This window comes from Ananas comosus, linkage group 18 (genome assembly GCF_001540865.1).
Source record: "Ananas comosus cultivar F153 linkage group 18, ASM154086v1, whole genome shotgun sequence".
Taxonomy (NCBI): domain Eukaryota; kingdom Viridiplantae; phylum Streptophyta; class Magnoliopsida; order Poales; family Bromeliaceae; genus Ananas; species Ananas comosus.
The window spans coordinates 589,320-607,202 of NC_033638.1; the positions used below are offsets into that span (position 1 = coordinate 589,320).

The window sequence follows — 17,883 nt, forward strand, 5'->3', positions numbered from 1 at the left end:
AAATAGTCTGAATTTGGAGCACCAAACCTGGAGACACTTGGATCCTTGGACTTAGCATTTTTCATTCATGGGTTAATGTAATTAGAGTGTTCCATCATTCTTTTGCTTCTGCTTTTAGCAGATCACTTTGGTGATTGAAAAAGTACGGTACTTATACTGCAACAATTCAAACATAAGAGAATTTATGATATTAACAACACAAATTTTCTTAAAAACACTATTTATATAGTACTTCATCTAGTAGCTCTACATATCAAGATGAGATGAGGGATATGTCTAAATTCCACACAACTGGGGGAAGAAGAAACTCAGAAGCATCAAGAGTCACAACTGGGGGTTAAATTTGATCCTCAGAGCTGCTAAACTCATACTCCCTAAATGTATGAGCAACTTACAATATCAAAACTGAGGTTTCTTGGTATAATTTATGCACAATGGCCACATATGTAAGCACTGGTTTTGCTAGATACTGGTTAAGAAAAAGCCCATCTTATAGCATGTAGATAAGGTGTTGTAAATACAATATTCGCGAAACCACACGATGAAATTTGCATGGTACTTCTCAATTAGGCGTACCTATGAAGCTATACTCCCTGTTATGGCAAAAGGACTGGGAATTATACATCCTTTGGATTTGCAAGACGCATCCCCCTCATGTGAATAGTAGATCACTAAAGAAGGAATCCGACAGGCAATCTTTAGCGGACTCGTATGAGCTCAAGCGCTTTTTGAATGATCGAAGATCCCTTTCGTCCTTTGCTGTTCGTTTCTGGCGAAGAAATGTTTGTGAACGAGTTTAGAGAACAATCTCTTCCCATATCAGAAAATACATAATTGAAGTTAGCTTTTGTAAAAAAATAGAAGAAACTCGGACGTTGCTGAACTTACAAAGGATTTCTTCAACAACAAGATATCAACTAGATAAATTAACCAAAGGACGTTCGTCTTCCGAAAACTGCGTATTCATGGAGTCAAAAGAGTAGTCTTAGATTTACAGCACAAAGATCCTAACAGAAGAATAGATTCCAAGGATATTTTTCTACCAAATGACCTTAGCTGAAATTAAATGTATCTTTTGATTTGTTTTTATAAGAAAAATGACTCCTCACTTGCTAACTACAATGTAATGCAAGGAACCATGCGAGACTATTCAGAATTGGCTATATGGATTTTATACCTCCAATGAGCTCATTTCAGATGAAGTTCTGAGCTAGAGTGCGTGTTATCACATCTTTTTTACTACCACCCACATCTATTATGCCTTTTTTTTTTCGCTACCACCCACATCGATTACCGCAATAACCCTAAGAGATCAAAAACTATTTAAAAAAAAAAAAGAAATTCTAAAATCCACGTGATATCGTGGAGGTGACCTATGAAATATCCACATTAACAGTACATAACGACAATGTGAATTACGAAATTAATATTGAATAGCTTTAAATTATGCCTTACCTTCCTTCCCAGTAGTCTTCAGTTATTTCTTTCATTTTTCGATACGTTTCCGACTGAGGGCAAGAAATAAACCAAATAAATGATCATATGGATAAAAAATGAGGTTCCAACACAGGAGGTAAGTATTCAGTGTGCCTGTTTACCTGTTTATCTCCTTTTGGCCCCTCAAACAAGCCAGGATCAGCAGATAGGTCAAGAAACAGTATGGCTTCTCCTGCAGACATCACATAAAGAAACAAAATATTTTCACCATGAATTCAATAGGAGTCACTAAAACCATTAGCCGACTCTTAACTAGATATTCTCTAATGAAGACAAATCAGAATGCAAGGCCAGATACTCAGCTAATAAAATACTATGAAAAGTGATCTACTAATAATATATGGTTTTCATTAGATTCTACTCAAGTTCATTAAAGCCGGATCATATATTAAATTTGTAAAAGCACCAAAAATGAAAAACTCATATAATTCCGTGGCAGTGGAAGAAAAGAATATAAATGCCAGTTTCACATTAGAATTCTGTAGGATCAATACATGATTGTCTTAATATATGTAAATATTGAATAGCTACCAACTCCAGTGGTAAAATAGAAAGACCAGCAGCCCTCACTTTGATTAAATTTACTGTAAGTACATATTTGATTCTTTATGTAGTTATACTTGCATGACGAATGGCAATTCTATCTGTGCCTACTTGCTAGTTATCACTGAAAGTGATAATTTGTTAAAAGGTAAAAATCTTCTGAAAAGGGTTCCAAAAGCACAGGAGTTATCACATAGGGACTCTAATTGGAGATTGGCACGTAGGGTTGTCATTGAATCGAACCCACTTGAAAATTAGCATGTACGGTTTTCATCGAAGAAACAAACACTAGGATTTCTTAAAAGATATTCAGCTCAGCTACAATACCTTATCAGCATAAAATTTGAAGGAACAAATATTTACCAGTGTTGATCCGAGAAAGGGTGAAATCAATTATTGCAATGGTCAAACCAAAGGTCCTAGCACTCATTCTCTTTCCTTCGATAGTGAAGTTCATTGTATCCATCTCATTACGAGCCAAAAGAATGTTTCCCCTGCAAAACATCTTACTTCTGTAATTAACAAGCAACAAAACTAAAATGAACAGCTAACACTGGTAAGAAATTTAACTAACTAGATAGTTGGAAATGATAACTAAACCAATGCAAATCTCGATGCTCAAATTCACATGCGCTTTCTGCCACTGCTAAAGAAACAGAAACCTGCAAGGATCATGTAGAAACCAATTAAGCTGTGTAGGTGGCAACTTGGGGTTGAACTGGAGAAATTATCTTTCACATCTGGTGCACCTAAAAAGCCATGCACCACCCACTTATCCGCACATGATCCCATCTCATACTTCCAATCCAGCGATCTAAACCACTTTCCCGTAGAAATAATTTTTAAAATTAAGAAAGGCTACTTTTCCCTCGATGGAAGGGAACGGACTATGAAATCAAATGGATAGCATCTCACTAGGTGGTGGATAGCTTGCCAGTGCACCGGAAGCAGGAGATAATCTCTTGTTGAACTGATCAGGGAAAGATATTCTGTCTGCAACCTGAACCAATAAACTTTTTGCCTCATTGTAGTCTGAGAGTACGAAACTTTCAAGATCTCTACCCCCATCAGCTAGAACAAACACAATGTAGCACTGAAAAGAATTTGCAGTTGCTTATAAGAAATCAAAGAGAATATAAATTGCATTCCTAGCTATTTCTTAAGTATATCACCAATTTCTTCTAAGAGCGAAGTTATTTCACAGGATATAAAAATCCAACATGCTTTAAGAAAAAGAACCTGTTCCTCTGAAAATTCCTTGGGATGATCATTTTCTGAACCATGCTTTGCATCCCAATCTTCCCATGCACCAATCAATCCGGCATCATAGGAACCTTTGCAAACTCGAAAGCTGAGAAGACAAGAACGTGTCTATAATGAATAATGAAATTTGATAAAAATCTCAAAGTATTACTTTGAAAGTAATACGTTTGAAAGACTAACAACCAACATTGATGAATTCAACAGTTGTCCTTTCGATGGGACGATGCGTCGTAGATACATACTCTTTTGTTTCTATGAAGCCTTTGCATGAGTTCCTACAGTTAGTTTTCCCATTTTCATTCCTTAAGTTATTCAGAGTCAGCGAAAGCAAGACTTCTTCAAGCACTTCTTCAGATTTCTGCAAAAACAAAACATGGAATTACTAACTGCTGAAATTTCTGACAAGGACACAACAATAGATTGGTGATGAAAAATTAAACCTTCTGTACTTCTCCATTCACTAGTGAATCCCCATCAATTGGAACTACTTTACATACAGTTTCACCAGCTCTAAAGGCCTCTCCATATGTACCTTCACCAATCTTGACAATGCTACTTGGTTCACTGTTTTCAAGCACAAACTGATCTGTACATAAAACTTGCAAATTGAAGGAAAGATGATTAAAAATAATGCAGAACAATCTAAGAGGAAGAGGAGAGTCATGTGATGAATTCTACACATCAAAGTCTCATAAATTCTAGTGGCTGCTACATTCTTGCAGACGATATCTTGCAGCCAACTAAAATAAACAGTGGTTGCTGCATTCTAGTGCATTCAATACTATAAATCTAAGCATAAACAATGATAGTAACACAGGCCTCAATTGGTTACATTTCAGTTTGTTTTTTAAACTCAAACTCTGTAATTGAATGGGCAGTTGAAATTAGTATCTTTTTTTTTTTGTTCATCGGTGCTCTCTTAGAAGAAAAAAATATGGATAAGCCAATCTGCCAACACATTCGAGTGCATTTAGTTTAAGCTCAAGAAAACAAAAAAAAAAAGGAAAAGTAAGTCGTTCTGATATTCATAATCTAAATTTATATTTTAAACATGACAAAATAATGGACACACTACACAGAACTGGCACCATTATTTGAGTTGTTTTAAACTTCAATTAACAATAGTTATCTGAGAGGCAGGCCGTGAAAACCAAGATGATAATTACTTGATCAAGAAAAGAGGAATAAGAGGACCAACCAATATGTTGAAAAGACTTCAGCCAAGCTAACTGCAGAAGATTGCTGACAAACCATTAGAAGTTGCGCAAATGCACTCAAACATTCATCACCAAATGATGGCAAGTAAGGAACTACATGATCCTTCTTGATTGCTCCTTCTAACTCGTCACCTTCAACAGCTTTTCCCAATACCTCCAAACCTTCACTACCACCACTCTCAGCAACCTCACTCTTTATATTCAGCGTATCAAAAGAATCAACAATACTTTTATGATTAGCAAGGCCACTCAAGCTATTATCAGTGGATATCGAAGTAATGCTCCTCTTATAAGTAATATTAGAGTAAATCCTTGATTTTGTGACCCGTTCTGGAGTTTTGTCAACAAAATTAGTAGAACCATTGCAAGTACTACTCTTTAGAGAGGGAACTATTGGTGACTCTGCGATCTTAAAAAGCGGATGGGAAGACCCACATTTATAAGCAAGCTTCGAGAGCTTCCACCTCTCCAAAATGGCAGGCAAGTCATGGACTACATAATCTTGCTTTGCACCCATCGCCCATGTGCCAAAGTTTTTGGGAGAGGGACTCTCTTCTAAGAGCTCAAAGGCGTCGACTTCTTGAAAATAAGCCTTCTCCTTTCTAAAATCCGGGGGCCCTGGCGCAGGTTTCTTCTGTTAAAGTACACTAAAATTACTAATTAAATTGAAAATAACTTCCATGATTTTACATTAAGATAGCACAAATTGTGGATCAAATGACGCACCCCACGTGGTCCCTGCCTTGGTGGTTTCTTAGATGCACCTCTTGGTTTAGGCTGATGCTGAAAATTCTCTCCAGCGGCAAGTAGAATGCTTTCCCTTCCTCTATGAGCAGTAAAGAAGAAGGCAAAAAAAGAAGTTAACTAAAAGAGAGTCGGCTCTGTATGATTCAAATTTCATAAAATCCAAAGTGATTGAGCAGCAAAATACAGAGTATACAGTGTCAAATAATTAACTTGCAAACGGCTTCAGCCCACCCCAGGCCGAAATTAATTACAGGAAAAAAGAAAGTGAGGAAAAAATAATAAAATATTAATCTAATCTCTCACACATCCAAGTTTTACGTTATTTATTTTTTGTCAAACAAACAACAGAACTGAGAAAAGATCCACAGTATACAAAAAAAGCATAAGGGAAATAATTTTCACCTGAACTCTAGGTCACTCAAAACCTACTTCAATCTGAATTTCACCTTCGGTGAAACAAACAAGCCCTCGAAGGTGAATATAAACCCTAAATTACTGTAGAAGGTAATACTTAGAGGAAGTAGCTCAGCTCAGCTCATGCTTAAAAAAGATTAGAATCCAATTAATCTACACTGAGAGAGTGATTATAAGAAAACCAACTTAAAAAGGTGCCAAATTTGGGAGTTAAAAAACCCTAAAATGAAGGAAAAGTTAGCAATTTAAGCTACGATAAAACAAAATCAATTCACCTGATGGAAAGGGATCGATTCCAACTGGTCCTCTTGCTCGGCGCAAAGCTCACTCGATTCTCTCCACGGGATCCGCTTCTTCTCACGAATCCAACAAGAAATTACCCAAAACAGAATAGTGAGAAAATTAGCAAAAAAATCATAGAAAATATGCAATTAAAGGGGATCAATTTGCGCCTACATCTCTATGTCTCGAGGGTTCGCGTCTCCGGCTCTTCGTCGCCCGTACACAACGCCGACTCGCGCGTGGGGTGGGGCGCCTCCTCCGGACGCGATCTCCGCCCACCGATCGCCGGCGAAACCTGGAGAGATTGGAGATTGAGGTGGGAATCGAAGAGGATTTGGGAGAGAAATTGAGTGGGTGGGGAGAGAGAGAGAGAGAGAGAGAGAGAGAGAGAGAAATTAGGGTTTTGGATTCGGTACCTTCTCGTGATGAGGCCATGGCGAAGCGCGAGAGAGAGAGAGAGAGGGAGAGAGAGAGAGAGAGAGAGAGAGGCGCAGAAATCGAAATGAGAGGGAAATTTTTGAACTACGTTTCGGGTCGGAGTTGGGAAAAAGCATAATGGGCTTGTATACAAAATCCGGCCCAGTTGTATTATAAGTGATTCAGGGCCCGTTTGTGTTTTTTTTTTTTTTGNCATACAGATCCTTGCAACATAGTGAATTACAAATATATCCCCACAAAGTTCAATTTTTATATATTGTCCTGGCAAAAGCCCTAATGCTTTCAAATATGCCCCTGCCATTAGAATTCGTTAAAAAATTTTAGTTAATCATAGGTTAAATACTTAAGTCTGGTTAATGACATTTTTACCCATTTTATATTATATTATGGCTAAATTACATAAAATCTTTCTGTCAATACTCGTTTTTTCACTTCCCCTGTCATTCAAATGCCTACACTTTGCCCTCTTGAAAAATAAAAAATATGCACCGAAGGGTATGGTGTGACAAAATAACCAAATTATCCTCATCTTCTTCATCTCCTCCTCCCCAATCTTGCTCATCCCGTTGGTAAAGGAGGGCGAGGGCGTGTGTCTGGGAATGGATAGAGAGGTAAGTGAAAGCGAGGCGGCGGAGGGCGTGGTGGCGGTAAAGGACGAGGCGGCGGCCGAGGGCATGTGTGTGGGCATGGATTAGGATTTCAAGAGTATTTTTGGTATAAAAAATAAGATATAAATGAAATCCTAACGCATTACTGGCGGCGGGAGTTGAAGCAAATATTTGTTATTTTTTAAGGGGTAAAGTGTAGGTTTTTGAATGACAGGAGGAAGTGATTTAATAGAAAGTTAACGGATGTGCTAACGGAAAGAGAAAAATAAAACCATATGGTACTAAAGTAATACACTTTAAACTATAGAGTATTAAAGTGAATCAGTATGAAACCACATAGTGGTATTTGAAGCTTACCTTTTTTAACGCTAAATATAGAAAAATCCCCCTTTAATACCCTTCTTTTCATCTTTTACCCCCCCAAAATTTCAGTTTAATGCATTTAGACCCTCTTCGTCAAGATTTCATCACTATTCAGTCTATTTTTTATAATTTATATTGAAAATATTTTTAAAAATACCAAAAATATAATAAAAAAATTATTTTTTTTCTTATAGAATAGGTAAGGGCAATTTGATTATTTTGCCCGCTCATTAATGTCGTAACTTTCTGAAAATATTTTTAAAACTTTAAAGAGGACAAAATATAGGTGTTTGAAAGTCAGAGGGGAAAGCAAAAAAATCAGGTATTTACAAGTTTTTTTGGGTAAAATGTACATAACTTATTTGAATTATAGATTATTTTGAATCGGTTATCTAATCTTTCAAAATTTTGATTTTACAATCCAATCATTCAATTTGTTTGATTTGTGTCGATCAATTATATTTTGACTTTAAAATTTAAGCTAATAATTTATTTTAATAAATTTATTGTTGCGAGATTTAAGTATGCGAACTAAATTTATAAACATAAACGACACAGTAAAATTTTAGAGTCAAAATTTTCTTGATTAACTCAAATCAAACAAATTGAAAGGTTGACAGAAAAATCAAAATTTTGAAAGGTCAGGTAGCTTATTCCAAAATAGTCTGTAGATTTGGAAATTCTGCGCATTTTTATTTTTTTAATCTAAGGTTTAACTCATGATCTCAAGAAAGTTATAGTTATTGGCATTTTACTTCTGCATCCAAATCACAAAATCACTCAAAACTTCACTCACAATTGCATAAGGATCGACCTTTTTCGAGTTTGGTGGGGTGGAAGGGCAAAGTCGAGTTTGTGAAACTCAAAAGTTGGCTTGCTCTCCAATTTAAAGATTTGCCGCTTTCAAACAATCCCTAATTACATACATATCCTTGCAAAGTAGGGATTAAGGGGCGAATTTATGCATTTTTTTTTGGATTTCGGATGATGAACTCATGATTTCGAGAAAGTCATAATCGCTGGCATTTGCTTCCGCACTGAAGTCTTGAAATCACTCGAACTCCACTCACAATTGTATAGGGGATTGGCCTTTGAGTTCGATAGGGATGGCGGTTTGGGGGTTGAAAGTCGAGTTCGTGGGACTCACAAGTGACTTACTCTCCGATTTTTGCTTCCAGACAATCCCTAATTGCATGCATATCTTTGTAAAGTATGGGTTGAGAGCTAGTTTGTGTGTGTGTGTGTGTGTGTGTGTGTGTGTGTGTGTGTGTGTTTCGGATCTCGAAGATGAACTCGTGATTTTGAGAAAGTCGTAGTTGAGCAATTTATTTCTACACTAAAGTTACAAAATCACTCAAATTCCACTCATGATTATATAGGAATCACCCTTCGAGTTCGCGGGGAGTTGGGGGAGCAAAGTTGAGCACGCGAGAAACTCACAAGTTGCTTGCTCTCCAAGTTTTGGTTCTAGATAGCCCCTAATTACATGCGTATACCTGCAAAGTAGTTGATGCGTACATGTATTCCTATCCACCCCGTTTGGATTGGGTACAAGAGGGGGGATAACCCCTTATCCCCCCTCTTGTACCCAAATGGAAAAATTGGAGGGTGGGAACACTTGTTTCCTACCCTATACCACGGTAGGAAACAAGTGTTCCCACCCAGGGGTGGAACAACTTGTTCCACCCCGGTACAAAAGAAAGAGATAGAGAGAGAGAGAGATTTTTATTTTAAATTTTAATTTTTAAAATTTATAATTTATAATTTTAAATTATAAATTTTAAAGTTTAAATTTTAAATTTGATATTTTTAAATTTTAAATTTTAAATATGATATTTTTAGTTTTTAAATTTTAAATTTGATATTTTATATCTTTCAAATTTAAGTTTGGTCTTAAATTTAAAATTAGATATTTAAAATTAAAATTTTAAATTTAATTTCAAATTTTAAAATGTAAAAGTTAAAGATTTCAATTTAAAATTTTCAATTTAAAAATTTAAATTCAATTATAGAGGTAATATCATTATTTTCTATTTACAACTACGAACTATTCCACCTTATACTCACATTTTCATCCAAACAAAAATATACCCTTGTTCCTACGAAAATCCATACTTGTACCTATCCCCGGTATAACTTGTTCTTGCTTATACCTGAACCAAACAAAGCCATAAAGTTATCCGATATATTTGTCAGATAAGCTACGCAGAAGCATCGAGACTTTAATGATGGGACTTCTGAATTAAATATTAGCTCAGTTAGACATGTATAGTATTTAAAGCCTTCAATATTCAAATTTTATAATTTTTTAAATTATTTATCTGGTGATCAAAATAGTCTCAAAATAAATGACGAAAAAATAAAAACTTTCATAAAAAGCGATGATATAGCATTAAAATTTTAAGTAAAACATATTTATTTTACTTTAAATTGTTGAAAAAAATATATATATCAATTTTTTTATCTAATTTTAATATTTTTGCACTATTAAACTTGCAAATCGATTATTATATCTACTATTAAGTTGTTGCTTTTGAGCCATCTTGATCGCCATTTAATATCGAAAAATTATAAAATTTGAATCCTAAAACATTCAAATACTTTAAATAAAGTCTAACAAAGCAGATCATCCATTCATAAATTCGATCAAATCAAAAATAAAGTAAAAGCACAAAAACCTTTCTGTTTTTAGAAGAATCTAAACTCGACTCAAAATGTACGAATCTTATCTAGACTATGAGTTATTTCCATCCAACCGTCTAATCATTTAAGATTTTGATTTTGGTAGCTCACCTTTTCATTTCATTTAATTTTAGTCATATCATAACATTTAGCTGCTAAATTTGGATAAATTGCTTACTAAAAAATAAGAATATAGTCACATGAATCTCATGAAGTACTTTAATTAAGCCCATCGCAATAGACTACACACCAAAAAGAATTTTTTTTATAACTAATCCTATTGATTTTTATAATTATAAAAATAAATTTTTTTAAAAAATAATTATAAAAATAGATTTTTAAATGCGGTGAATGATTCACTGCATTCATAACTTTTGTTTAGGTGTAGAAAAATAATAAAAGCGGTGAATGGTTCACAGCTTTTACCATTGTAGAATTATAAAAAAAAGTGAGAAAAAGAAAATTCACCGCTTTTAAAAGCGGTGAATGGTTCACCGCTTTTAAAAGCGGTAAATCATTCACCGCTTTTATAAAACTATATTTATAAATAAAAATTTAACATGTTTATTTTTAAAATAAAATTTTAAAGGAAGACTATTGCACTAAAAACCCCCACCAAAAAGGTCTAAAGTGCAAAAAAGCCATTACATAGTTAAAATCAAATAAATTTGAAAGTTTGGTGTCAACAATTAAAACTTTTAAAAAATTAGATAATTAAGTTAAAATGGATTAAAGTTTAAGTAAATTTCATGTATTTTTATTTATATTTCTCTAAGGTTAATTTCATACAGGTCTCTGCAAATATAGTGAATGACAAATAAATTCCTATAAAGTTTAATTTTTATATATTATTACTACGAAAGTTCTAATATTTTCGAATATGTCCCTTCAAAAGCCATAACAGTACAATATAAGAGGGATAAAAATATCAAAAATTAATTAGGATTAAGTATTTAATCTATGATTAACTAAATTTGTCTAATGGATTTTAACGGCAGAAATGTATTTGAAAATATCAGGACTTTTGTAGAGACAATATATGAAAGTTGAACTTTGTAGAAATATATTTATCATTCACTATATTTACAGGAACATGTATAAAATTAATCCAGTTGAGGGGTCTGTATACATTTTTACCTACTACTTGCAATCATAGTTAGTTAATTTGGATTTTGCAAAAATTCGATACGAGTATAATATGAATAAAATTCGTATCCTAATTTTTAAATTCGTTGAAAAATACAGCTTAAAAAACGAATTCACTAATTATCCGGATGCGCAATTTATACGAAAATTATACGTTCATCAATTAAAAGTTCGGGATAAAAAAAATTCAGCTAGTAAATTAAATTTTTTTTATAGATTATCCTACCAGTATAAATAGTTATAATATAATTCTTAAAAACATAAAAATAAAGAGTTACAAAATAAAATAAATTAAATAAAAAATAATAGTATAATAATAGCAAACTACATTATACAATATAATATATAAATAATCAAGAAAAGAAATAAAATAATCTATAATTAAACATAAAATATAATTTTTTTCTTTTCAGGGCGAGTGAATTGAAAATTTATTTAAACATATTTAAACATACTTAAATATAAATATATAAGTTTTTTATTTAAATTTTTAATAATTCGTGGATAATCCGAAAAGTCTAAAAAAATTCGTATTTTATTTATTAATCTCGGCGACGGTTCCGTTTCCGATTCACATTTCTCATTCGACAATGTTATAACCACACCCTATTTTCTTATCTCCACGCCACCGCGATCTCCCTTTTTACTATTTAAAGAATCCCATCGCACCTCCTCTCGATTACTCCTCTCTCTCTCTCTCTCTCTCTCTCTCTCTCCGCCTCCGCAGCGCCCAAAGCCCTAACCTAGCTCTCGCTCCGAGCTCCTAGTCGTCGTCGTTGTCCACCGCCACCGTCTCCGGCGATCACCGGCGCATCGGATCGAGCCATGGACGACACCTGCGCGGTGTGCGCGGAGGCGCTGGAGTGGACCGCGTACGGGCCCTGCGGCCACCGCGAGGTGTGCTCCACCTGCGTCGTGCGCCTCCGCTTCGTCCTCGGCGACCGCCGCTGCTGCATCTGCAAGACCGAGTGCCCCTGCGTCTTCGTCACCAGGGTAGGGTTCCCGTTTTTGCGCTAACCCTAATCCCCGATCTCTTTTTAGATTCGAATGCTTACTCGTTGTTTCGTTTTGGATCGGAAATTTGTAGGTTTGTGTGCCCGATCTTGGATCAAATAGCGGTTCTTGATTGGAAATTATGGCTTCTGCATCCCATAGTTTACGGTTGTTTAATCTAGTTGCTTTCTAATCATGGATTGCTTATCAGATTTCACGGAATTTGGTAAATTCGATGGTTTTGTCCGTGTACCAATTTTAGTCTATGTCATATTTCCAATGATGCATGTTTCAGTTGAATGGATTCTGTGTTTCTTAGCTGCTGCATTTAATTGGATTATCTATAACACTATGCCTAAGTATCAATTTTCCCTCTTGTATCTTATTTAAGGGCATTTTCATTTACGTATGCATGCGAAAGTTATGTAGTATGTTTTGTTGATTTATGTATGCTGTTATGATATGCTATGTTCTATTATACTGCTACAATGATAAATGCTAATATATGCTGCGATTGGCAGGCCATGGGGGATTATACAAGGGTCATCACAGACTTTTCGGTGTTCCCGGCCAATGCAACCGAAGGGCAGGTTGGCTCTTACTGGTTTCATGAGGACTCGCAGGCGTACTTTGACGACATTGACCATTACAAGATGATAAGGGCAATGTGCCGGCTTTCTTGTAGCGTTTGTGATAAGAGCGCAGAGGAGCAAGGGGGCGAGGGCATTGCAAAGCGGAGGAACAAGTTCCGCAGCATAGAGCAGCTCAAGGGCCATCTCTTTCATCAGCATCGGTTGTCTATGTGCAGCCTCTGCCTGGAAGGGAGGAAGGTTAGATCTTTTTTTTGTCTATGCGTGCTGAACTCATCTCTTTGGTAGGCATGTGCGCATTAAAGTTAAGTTTCATTATATGCTTTAAGCATGTGGAAGTTGAGATTCCTGCCTAACTACAGCATGATTCTACTGCTTTTCCTTTGACTTGACTACACTGTTCTTAAGTTGTAATATGGTTACTTCTATTATTTTTTGTTATTTTTTCCTTTTCAGAATCCCATTCTGAGAACTGAACTGTAACTATTGCGAACTCGAGGTTAGCAAAAATGTATTATGTGGAACCTATGTGGTGCTAGCAGAATACCCAATTCATTGCAAAACAAGTCAGTGGCCTTTTAAGATGGAGTTGATTTTGTCATTCGCTACCATGTCTTGTGAAATTTTATGGAGCACATTTGCGATCACTTTAATGTTTTTGAAGTACGAAGTTTTGTGAGCATTTGATATTGAGTATGTCTAGTTCCTGTATAGATTTAAGTTCCTTTTTATCCCACTAATATATTTCTATACTAGGTATTGAAGCATTTGTTGGTCTGAAATAAACGCTTTGTCTGCTAACTCTGAATAGTTTATTTGCCACAGTAAAAGAATGGAGGTCTAATTGGCTTCTTTGGGCTTACATCTTTTGCATTAGACTAGAGAAGCTCATTTTGCCAATTTTGTTGTTTTCTTCTTTTTTAGATTCCTATTTTACGGTAGAAGGGTCAAGATACATAAACATGATAGTTCCTATATTTAGAAGTGGCAAAAGTGCGCAATTTCTTAGGTAGTCTAATTAATCTTTATGGCTTTGAACTTCATAGCTGAAGGCGAGACCATAAACATCACAAACAGATTATCATGTGGAATGACTTAAAGAAAAAAAAAACTCCCTTTTTTCTGAAAGTGTTTTACTCTATTCTAAAAAATGGGAGGTTCGGCAAGAGCTGTTCTATCTTTCTACATTCCGCCTAGGTACAACATGTATTCTTCCACAAGTGGTTACTATATGTGGTATTGGAGCTACTACAATCTATTATTATGACGACTTGGTGATGATGATGTAACCAATATGATTGCTTGTCCAAATTTTCTCCGCCAATTTTATTGTTGCCGACTTCTCACTACTCCAAGTACCGTTTCTTTATCTTATAGTTATCGAATGTTTTTTTGATCAATTGTCTAACTAATTCGATCATTTTGAGCAGGTATTTATTTGCGAGCAAAAACTTTACACTAGATCACAGCTGAATCGCCATATAAACTCTGGTGATTCAGAGGTTGATGGCACTGAAAGTGAGCGTGGTGGTTTTATGGGGCATCCCATGTGCGAGTTCTGCAAGAACCCATTCTATGGAGACAATGAACTTTACATGCACATGTCAACAGAACATTACACTTGCCATATATGTCAAAGGTGTGCATGCTTTCTCCTGATGTGAACGGAATTCAAGTTAAAGTGAAAAGTCTCTAATACTGGATTTGTTTTGATTTACAGGCAACATCCTGGGCAGTATGATTATTATAGGAACTACGATGACCTGGAGGTATGCTATATGTAAACTGATTACTGTCAAACCTGTAATTTATGCTAGATTTATTTAAGGCATGACTAATTGTCTTTATGTGCGAATTGTGAATTGTCAAATGCTGGTACATGCAGATGCATTTCCGCCAAGGGCATTTCCTCTGCGAGGACGAGGCGTGCTTGGCAAAGAAGTTCGTTGTATTCCAAACTGAAGCAGAAATGAAGGTGATTTTTCACGTGGATTTAGTTCTTCCCTTTTTTTTTATTTTTATTTTTTTTTTTGATATACCCCATTGTTAGTGATTAGTGCTCTTGTCATGATCTTAATGTATATCTTCTTCTTCTTCTTTCTAGAGGCATAATGCAATCGAGCATGGAGGTCACATGTCTCGCTCCAAGAGAAATGCTGCTCTTCAGGTAACAAACAGCTTTCTTTAGTCATATGGGCTACTTAAGGCTATAACCCTTATTAAATTAGAAATTAATGGCTTTTTTTTTTTGTGGCACTGATAATGGATTTACTTATTAAATTTGAGATTAATTTGTTTTGTCTATTGGCACTGCTAATGAATTTACTTTTGAATGAATTGTTAGCCTGATGTATGGTTTCGTTTTCTCTTATGTTAGATTCCAACCAGCTTTAGATATCGAAGGAGTGAACAAGAACAGAGACGAGGAAGGGGGCGGAATTTCCGCCCCGAACCATCTACCAACCAACTGTCAGCTGCCATTCAAGCAAGCCTCGAGACAGCGATGGCAGAGGGGAGAGTCCGCGATTCTTCTTCTACTGACCGTCGAGAAACAACTCAAACTGACTCAGTCACAAATTCATTCGAATCATTTAATATCAGTGCAAATTCCAGAACTGGTCCTGTTTTAGAAGAATCCTCCTTCCCTCCCCTTTCAGATAGGGACCCCGTCGAGCCGTCTTCTTCTAGATATGCTCAGGCTCTTAATCAGAGATACAAAGGTGCTGCCACTCTTGGAGAGGAATCATTCCCTCCTTTACCTGGTGCAAGTGATAGAAAGAATAAACCCAATACGGATCATGGGTTAGAAAACCTAGCCAAGGGTACCCTTGCAGCTCATCTCCAACAACATCGCAAGGCCTCTTTGACAATTAATTCATCTCGGTCAAAGCCCTCAGCATACCATGAAAACAACCCTTCGATATCTTCAAGCTCTCAGATAAGACCCGTTCCATTTCCTGAACTTGTGTCCTCTTCTAGTTCAAGTTCTCAACCTAGGGTAGCAACAAACCCAGCAAGAGGAAATGGATTTGTGTCGCCTCCTTTTTCAGCCAGCTCAGCCTGGAGTAGTACTACTAATAATAGCTCAAATCGGATGAAGCACTCTTCATCTGCTCCTAACCTTGCTGAAGGGGGATTGAAAAACCAATCTACATCCAGTGCGGTCCCGAGTTCCACTTCTAGCCAAGTTTCCCTTACTGGGGTGGAGGATGTTCAGACTGCCAACAAAACACTAGTAGAAAGAATCCGTGCTGCATTAGGAATGGACGAGGATCGGTACGCTGCATTTAAGAGCATATCTGCAGAATACCGTCAAGGGCTAATCAATACTTGGGAGTATCTTTCTTATGTCGAGCAGTTCGGCCTAGCACATTTGATTCTGGAGCTTGCGCGGCTATTACCTGACCCTCAGAAGCAGAAGGAACTCACTGAAGCCTACCATGCTAGTTTGCGCTTCAAGGGTTTGCAACAAAATGGCAATGATACCTTGAGGAAAGGAAAAGGTAAAGCTGTTGTTGGAAAGGGAAAAGGTGGCGACGACGGAGTGGCTAGAAGTAAAAAAGATTCTATGGCTGATAACTTCTTGAGCAGTGTAAGGAAGCTGCAGTCTGGTCAGAGAGAGCAGGACGTTGGAGAGGAAGAGGTTTTGTCGAAGGATGGGTATCGAGCTGATAAAAGTAAAGGGCCTCTTGGTACGAATTCGGGTGACTATAGTGGTGGTGGTAGAGAACCGGGACCAGGGAGTACAAGCTCTAACCAGAAACTGGATGAGGGAGGGAGCAGCAAACAGCGTAAGAAGTCCTCGAAGTTCCTTAGAGTTCGTCTCGGCGATGGTTCGGCGGCTGCTCTTATTGATCTTGCTAATGAAAAGTATAATGCTGAACCCCCACAAACGGAAGACCCTAACAACCCTTCTGACGGGTCGCGTGTACGAGGCGTTTGGCGAAACGGCGGGGGGCAGAGACTTCTTGCAAATTCTCACAAGGACACATCCAAGTAATGTTTGACTCTGATCACAAAATCAGAGCCATAGCCGAGCTGGGGCAGTATATTTCAGCTGGTAGGCTTTTTTTCTCCGGTGCTTTCTACCACTCAGAATGGCGGATTGTGAATATCGTGTGAATTAATATTTTGCAAAGTGATACCGGTGCATCAGTTTCACGCACCAGAATCGGGCTCGACCTGGATGAGAGTCCATGAGGTAATGTTGGTAAACTGTTTATAGTTTCTCGAGTTTCTGTTAAATGAGATGTCCTTTTCCTCTAGGGGGACGATATGTACTGTGGCTTTTATATTAGTTGCTACTGAATCTGAATTTTTTGACAACTCTAATACCAAAATAGTACGAGTGTTCCTTCGCAATCAATATATTGCCATAAATAGACATTTTTACATTGTGCGGTTATTACTTTTGTTGACAAATTGGATTTGCTCGAAGGTGTGTGCGAGTTAAAATTGATCCTATCCTCGCTGATTAGCCGATCTAGATGGTTCTTTCGAGACGGATGAATCAACTTGATCGGAGCTCGCTAACCCTGTGGAGTTATTTGTTTGTGAAATATATTCTCTTTTTTGGGGTGATGATCAAGCTTCGGTATGTGTTCTTTTCTTTATATAGCTCAACTGCATTCATTTAATATTCCTACTATGGTCTCATTGACATACAAGTAGTTGTCATTTAGAGTAGTTCTGTTTCTGTGTATGGAAGTATATAAATCATCATATAGTAATCGAGAAATCGCAGCAGGAAAGGAAAAAGAGAGGTTTGTGATGATTTTGAAATCCTTTCAACTAGTAATCTGCAATCTTATATTTCCTTCTGTTGTGAATGTAGCAAGTTTGGTTGTTTTGATTAGTCTAATAATTTATGGATTTCTTATCACATTCTACTTGGTATCATACAATCATATCGACTTATTATGTGGATTTTTTTTCCCCTTTTTTTCCCCCTCTTTTCTGGGATTTTTGTTGAAAGTTGAAGCGGGGCTTCTCTCTCTCTCTCCCTCTGTTGCTGCTCAAGCTGATACTTTTGTTTGCTTGGTTGTAATGCTGTTTCTTCATATAGCTGCAGTAGAAAAGTGTTTATTGTTGGGACATTAA

At 36.4% G+C, this 17,883-nt stretch overlaps 2 protein-coding genes across 5 annotated transcripts; one reads left to right on the forward strand and one right to left on the reverse strand.

The window, feature by feature from the left end:
* LOC109723921 (serine/threonine-protein kinase haspin homolog) lies at window positions 302-6,434 on the reverse strand. Of its 2 annotated transcripts, XM_020252432.1 has the most exons (15): window positions 6,380-6,434; window positions 6,138-6,258; window positions 5,957-6,034; window positions 5,247-5,346; window positions 4,502-5,154; window positions 3,744-3,867; window positions 3,546-3,661; window positions 3,280-3,391; window positions 3,041-3,133; window positions 2,641-2,702; window positions 2,404-2,534; window positions 1,599-1,669; window positions 1,456-1,508; window positions 889-955; window positions 302-769 (listed from the first exon to the last, which is right to left on the reverse strand). In XM_020252432.1, exons 1-15 carry the CDS (start codon window positions 6,396-6,398, stop codon window positions 653-655), a joined length of 1,917 nt encoding a protein of 638 aa, XP_020108021.1. In that variant the 5' UTR covers window positions 6,399-6,434; the 3' UTR covers window positions 302-652. The 2 variants fall into 2 exon arrangements, with proteins under 2 accessions (XP_020108021.1, XP_020108022.1); XM_020252433.1 differs by lacking the exon at window positions 889-955 and having other exon boundaries at window positions 626-769.
* On the forward strand, window positions 11,880-17,178 carry LOC109724055 (zinc finger protein 598). Of its 3 annotated transcripts, XM_020252690.1 has the most exons (8): window positions 12,077-12,193; window positions 12,288-12,361; window positions 12,715-13,023; window positions 14,214-14,422; window positions 14,504-14,552; window positions 14,669-14,758; window positions 14,888-14,950; window positions 15,161-17,178. In XM_020252690.1, exons 3-8 carry the CDS (start codon window positions 12,718-12,720, stop codon window positions 16,781-16,783), a joined length of 2,340 nt encoding a protein of 779 aa, XP_020108279.1. In that variant the 5' UTR covers window positions 12,077-12,193; window positions 12,288-12,361; window positions 12,715-12,717; the 3' UTR covers window positions 16,784-17,178. The 3 variants fall into 3 exon arrangements, with proteins under 3 accessions (XP_020108277.1, XP_020108279.1, XP_020108278.1); XM_020252688.1 differs by lacking the exon at window positions 12,288-12,361 and having other exon boundaries at window positions 11,880-12,193; XM_020252689.1 differs by lacking the exons at window positions 12,077-12,193; window positions 12,288-12,361 and adding an exon at window positions 12,401-12,419.

Coding starts and splice junctions, on each gene's coding strand:
- LOC109723921 (XM_020252432.1), bottom strand. Junction 3,392..3,545: donor GGCTTCATAGAAACAAAAGA/GTATGTATCTAC, acceptor TTGTCTTCTCAG/CTTTCGAGTTTGCAAAGGTT. Junction 3,134..3,279: donor AGGAATTTTCAGAGGAACAG/GTTCTTTTTCTT, acceptor AATTCTTTTCAG/TGCTACATTGTGTTTGTTCT.
- LOC109724055 (XM_020252688.1), top strand. CDS start 12,026: ATGGACGACACCTGCGCGGTGTGCGCGGAGGCGCTGGAGTGGACCGCG. Junction 13,024..14,213: donor TCTGCCTGGAAGGGAGGAAG/GTTAGATCTTTT, acceptor CATTTTGAGCAG/GTATTTATTTGCGAGCAAAA. Junction 14,423..14,503: donor ACTTGCCATATATGTCAAAG/GTGTGCATGCTT, acceptor TTTGATTTACAG/GCAACATCCTGGGCAGTATG.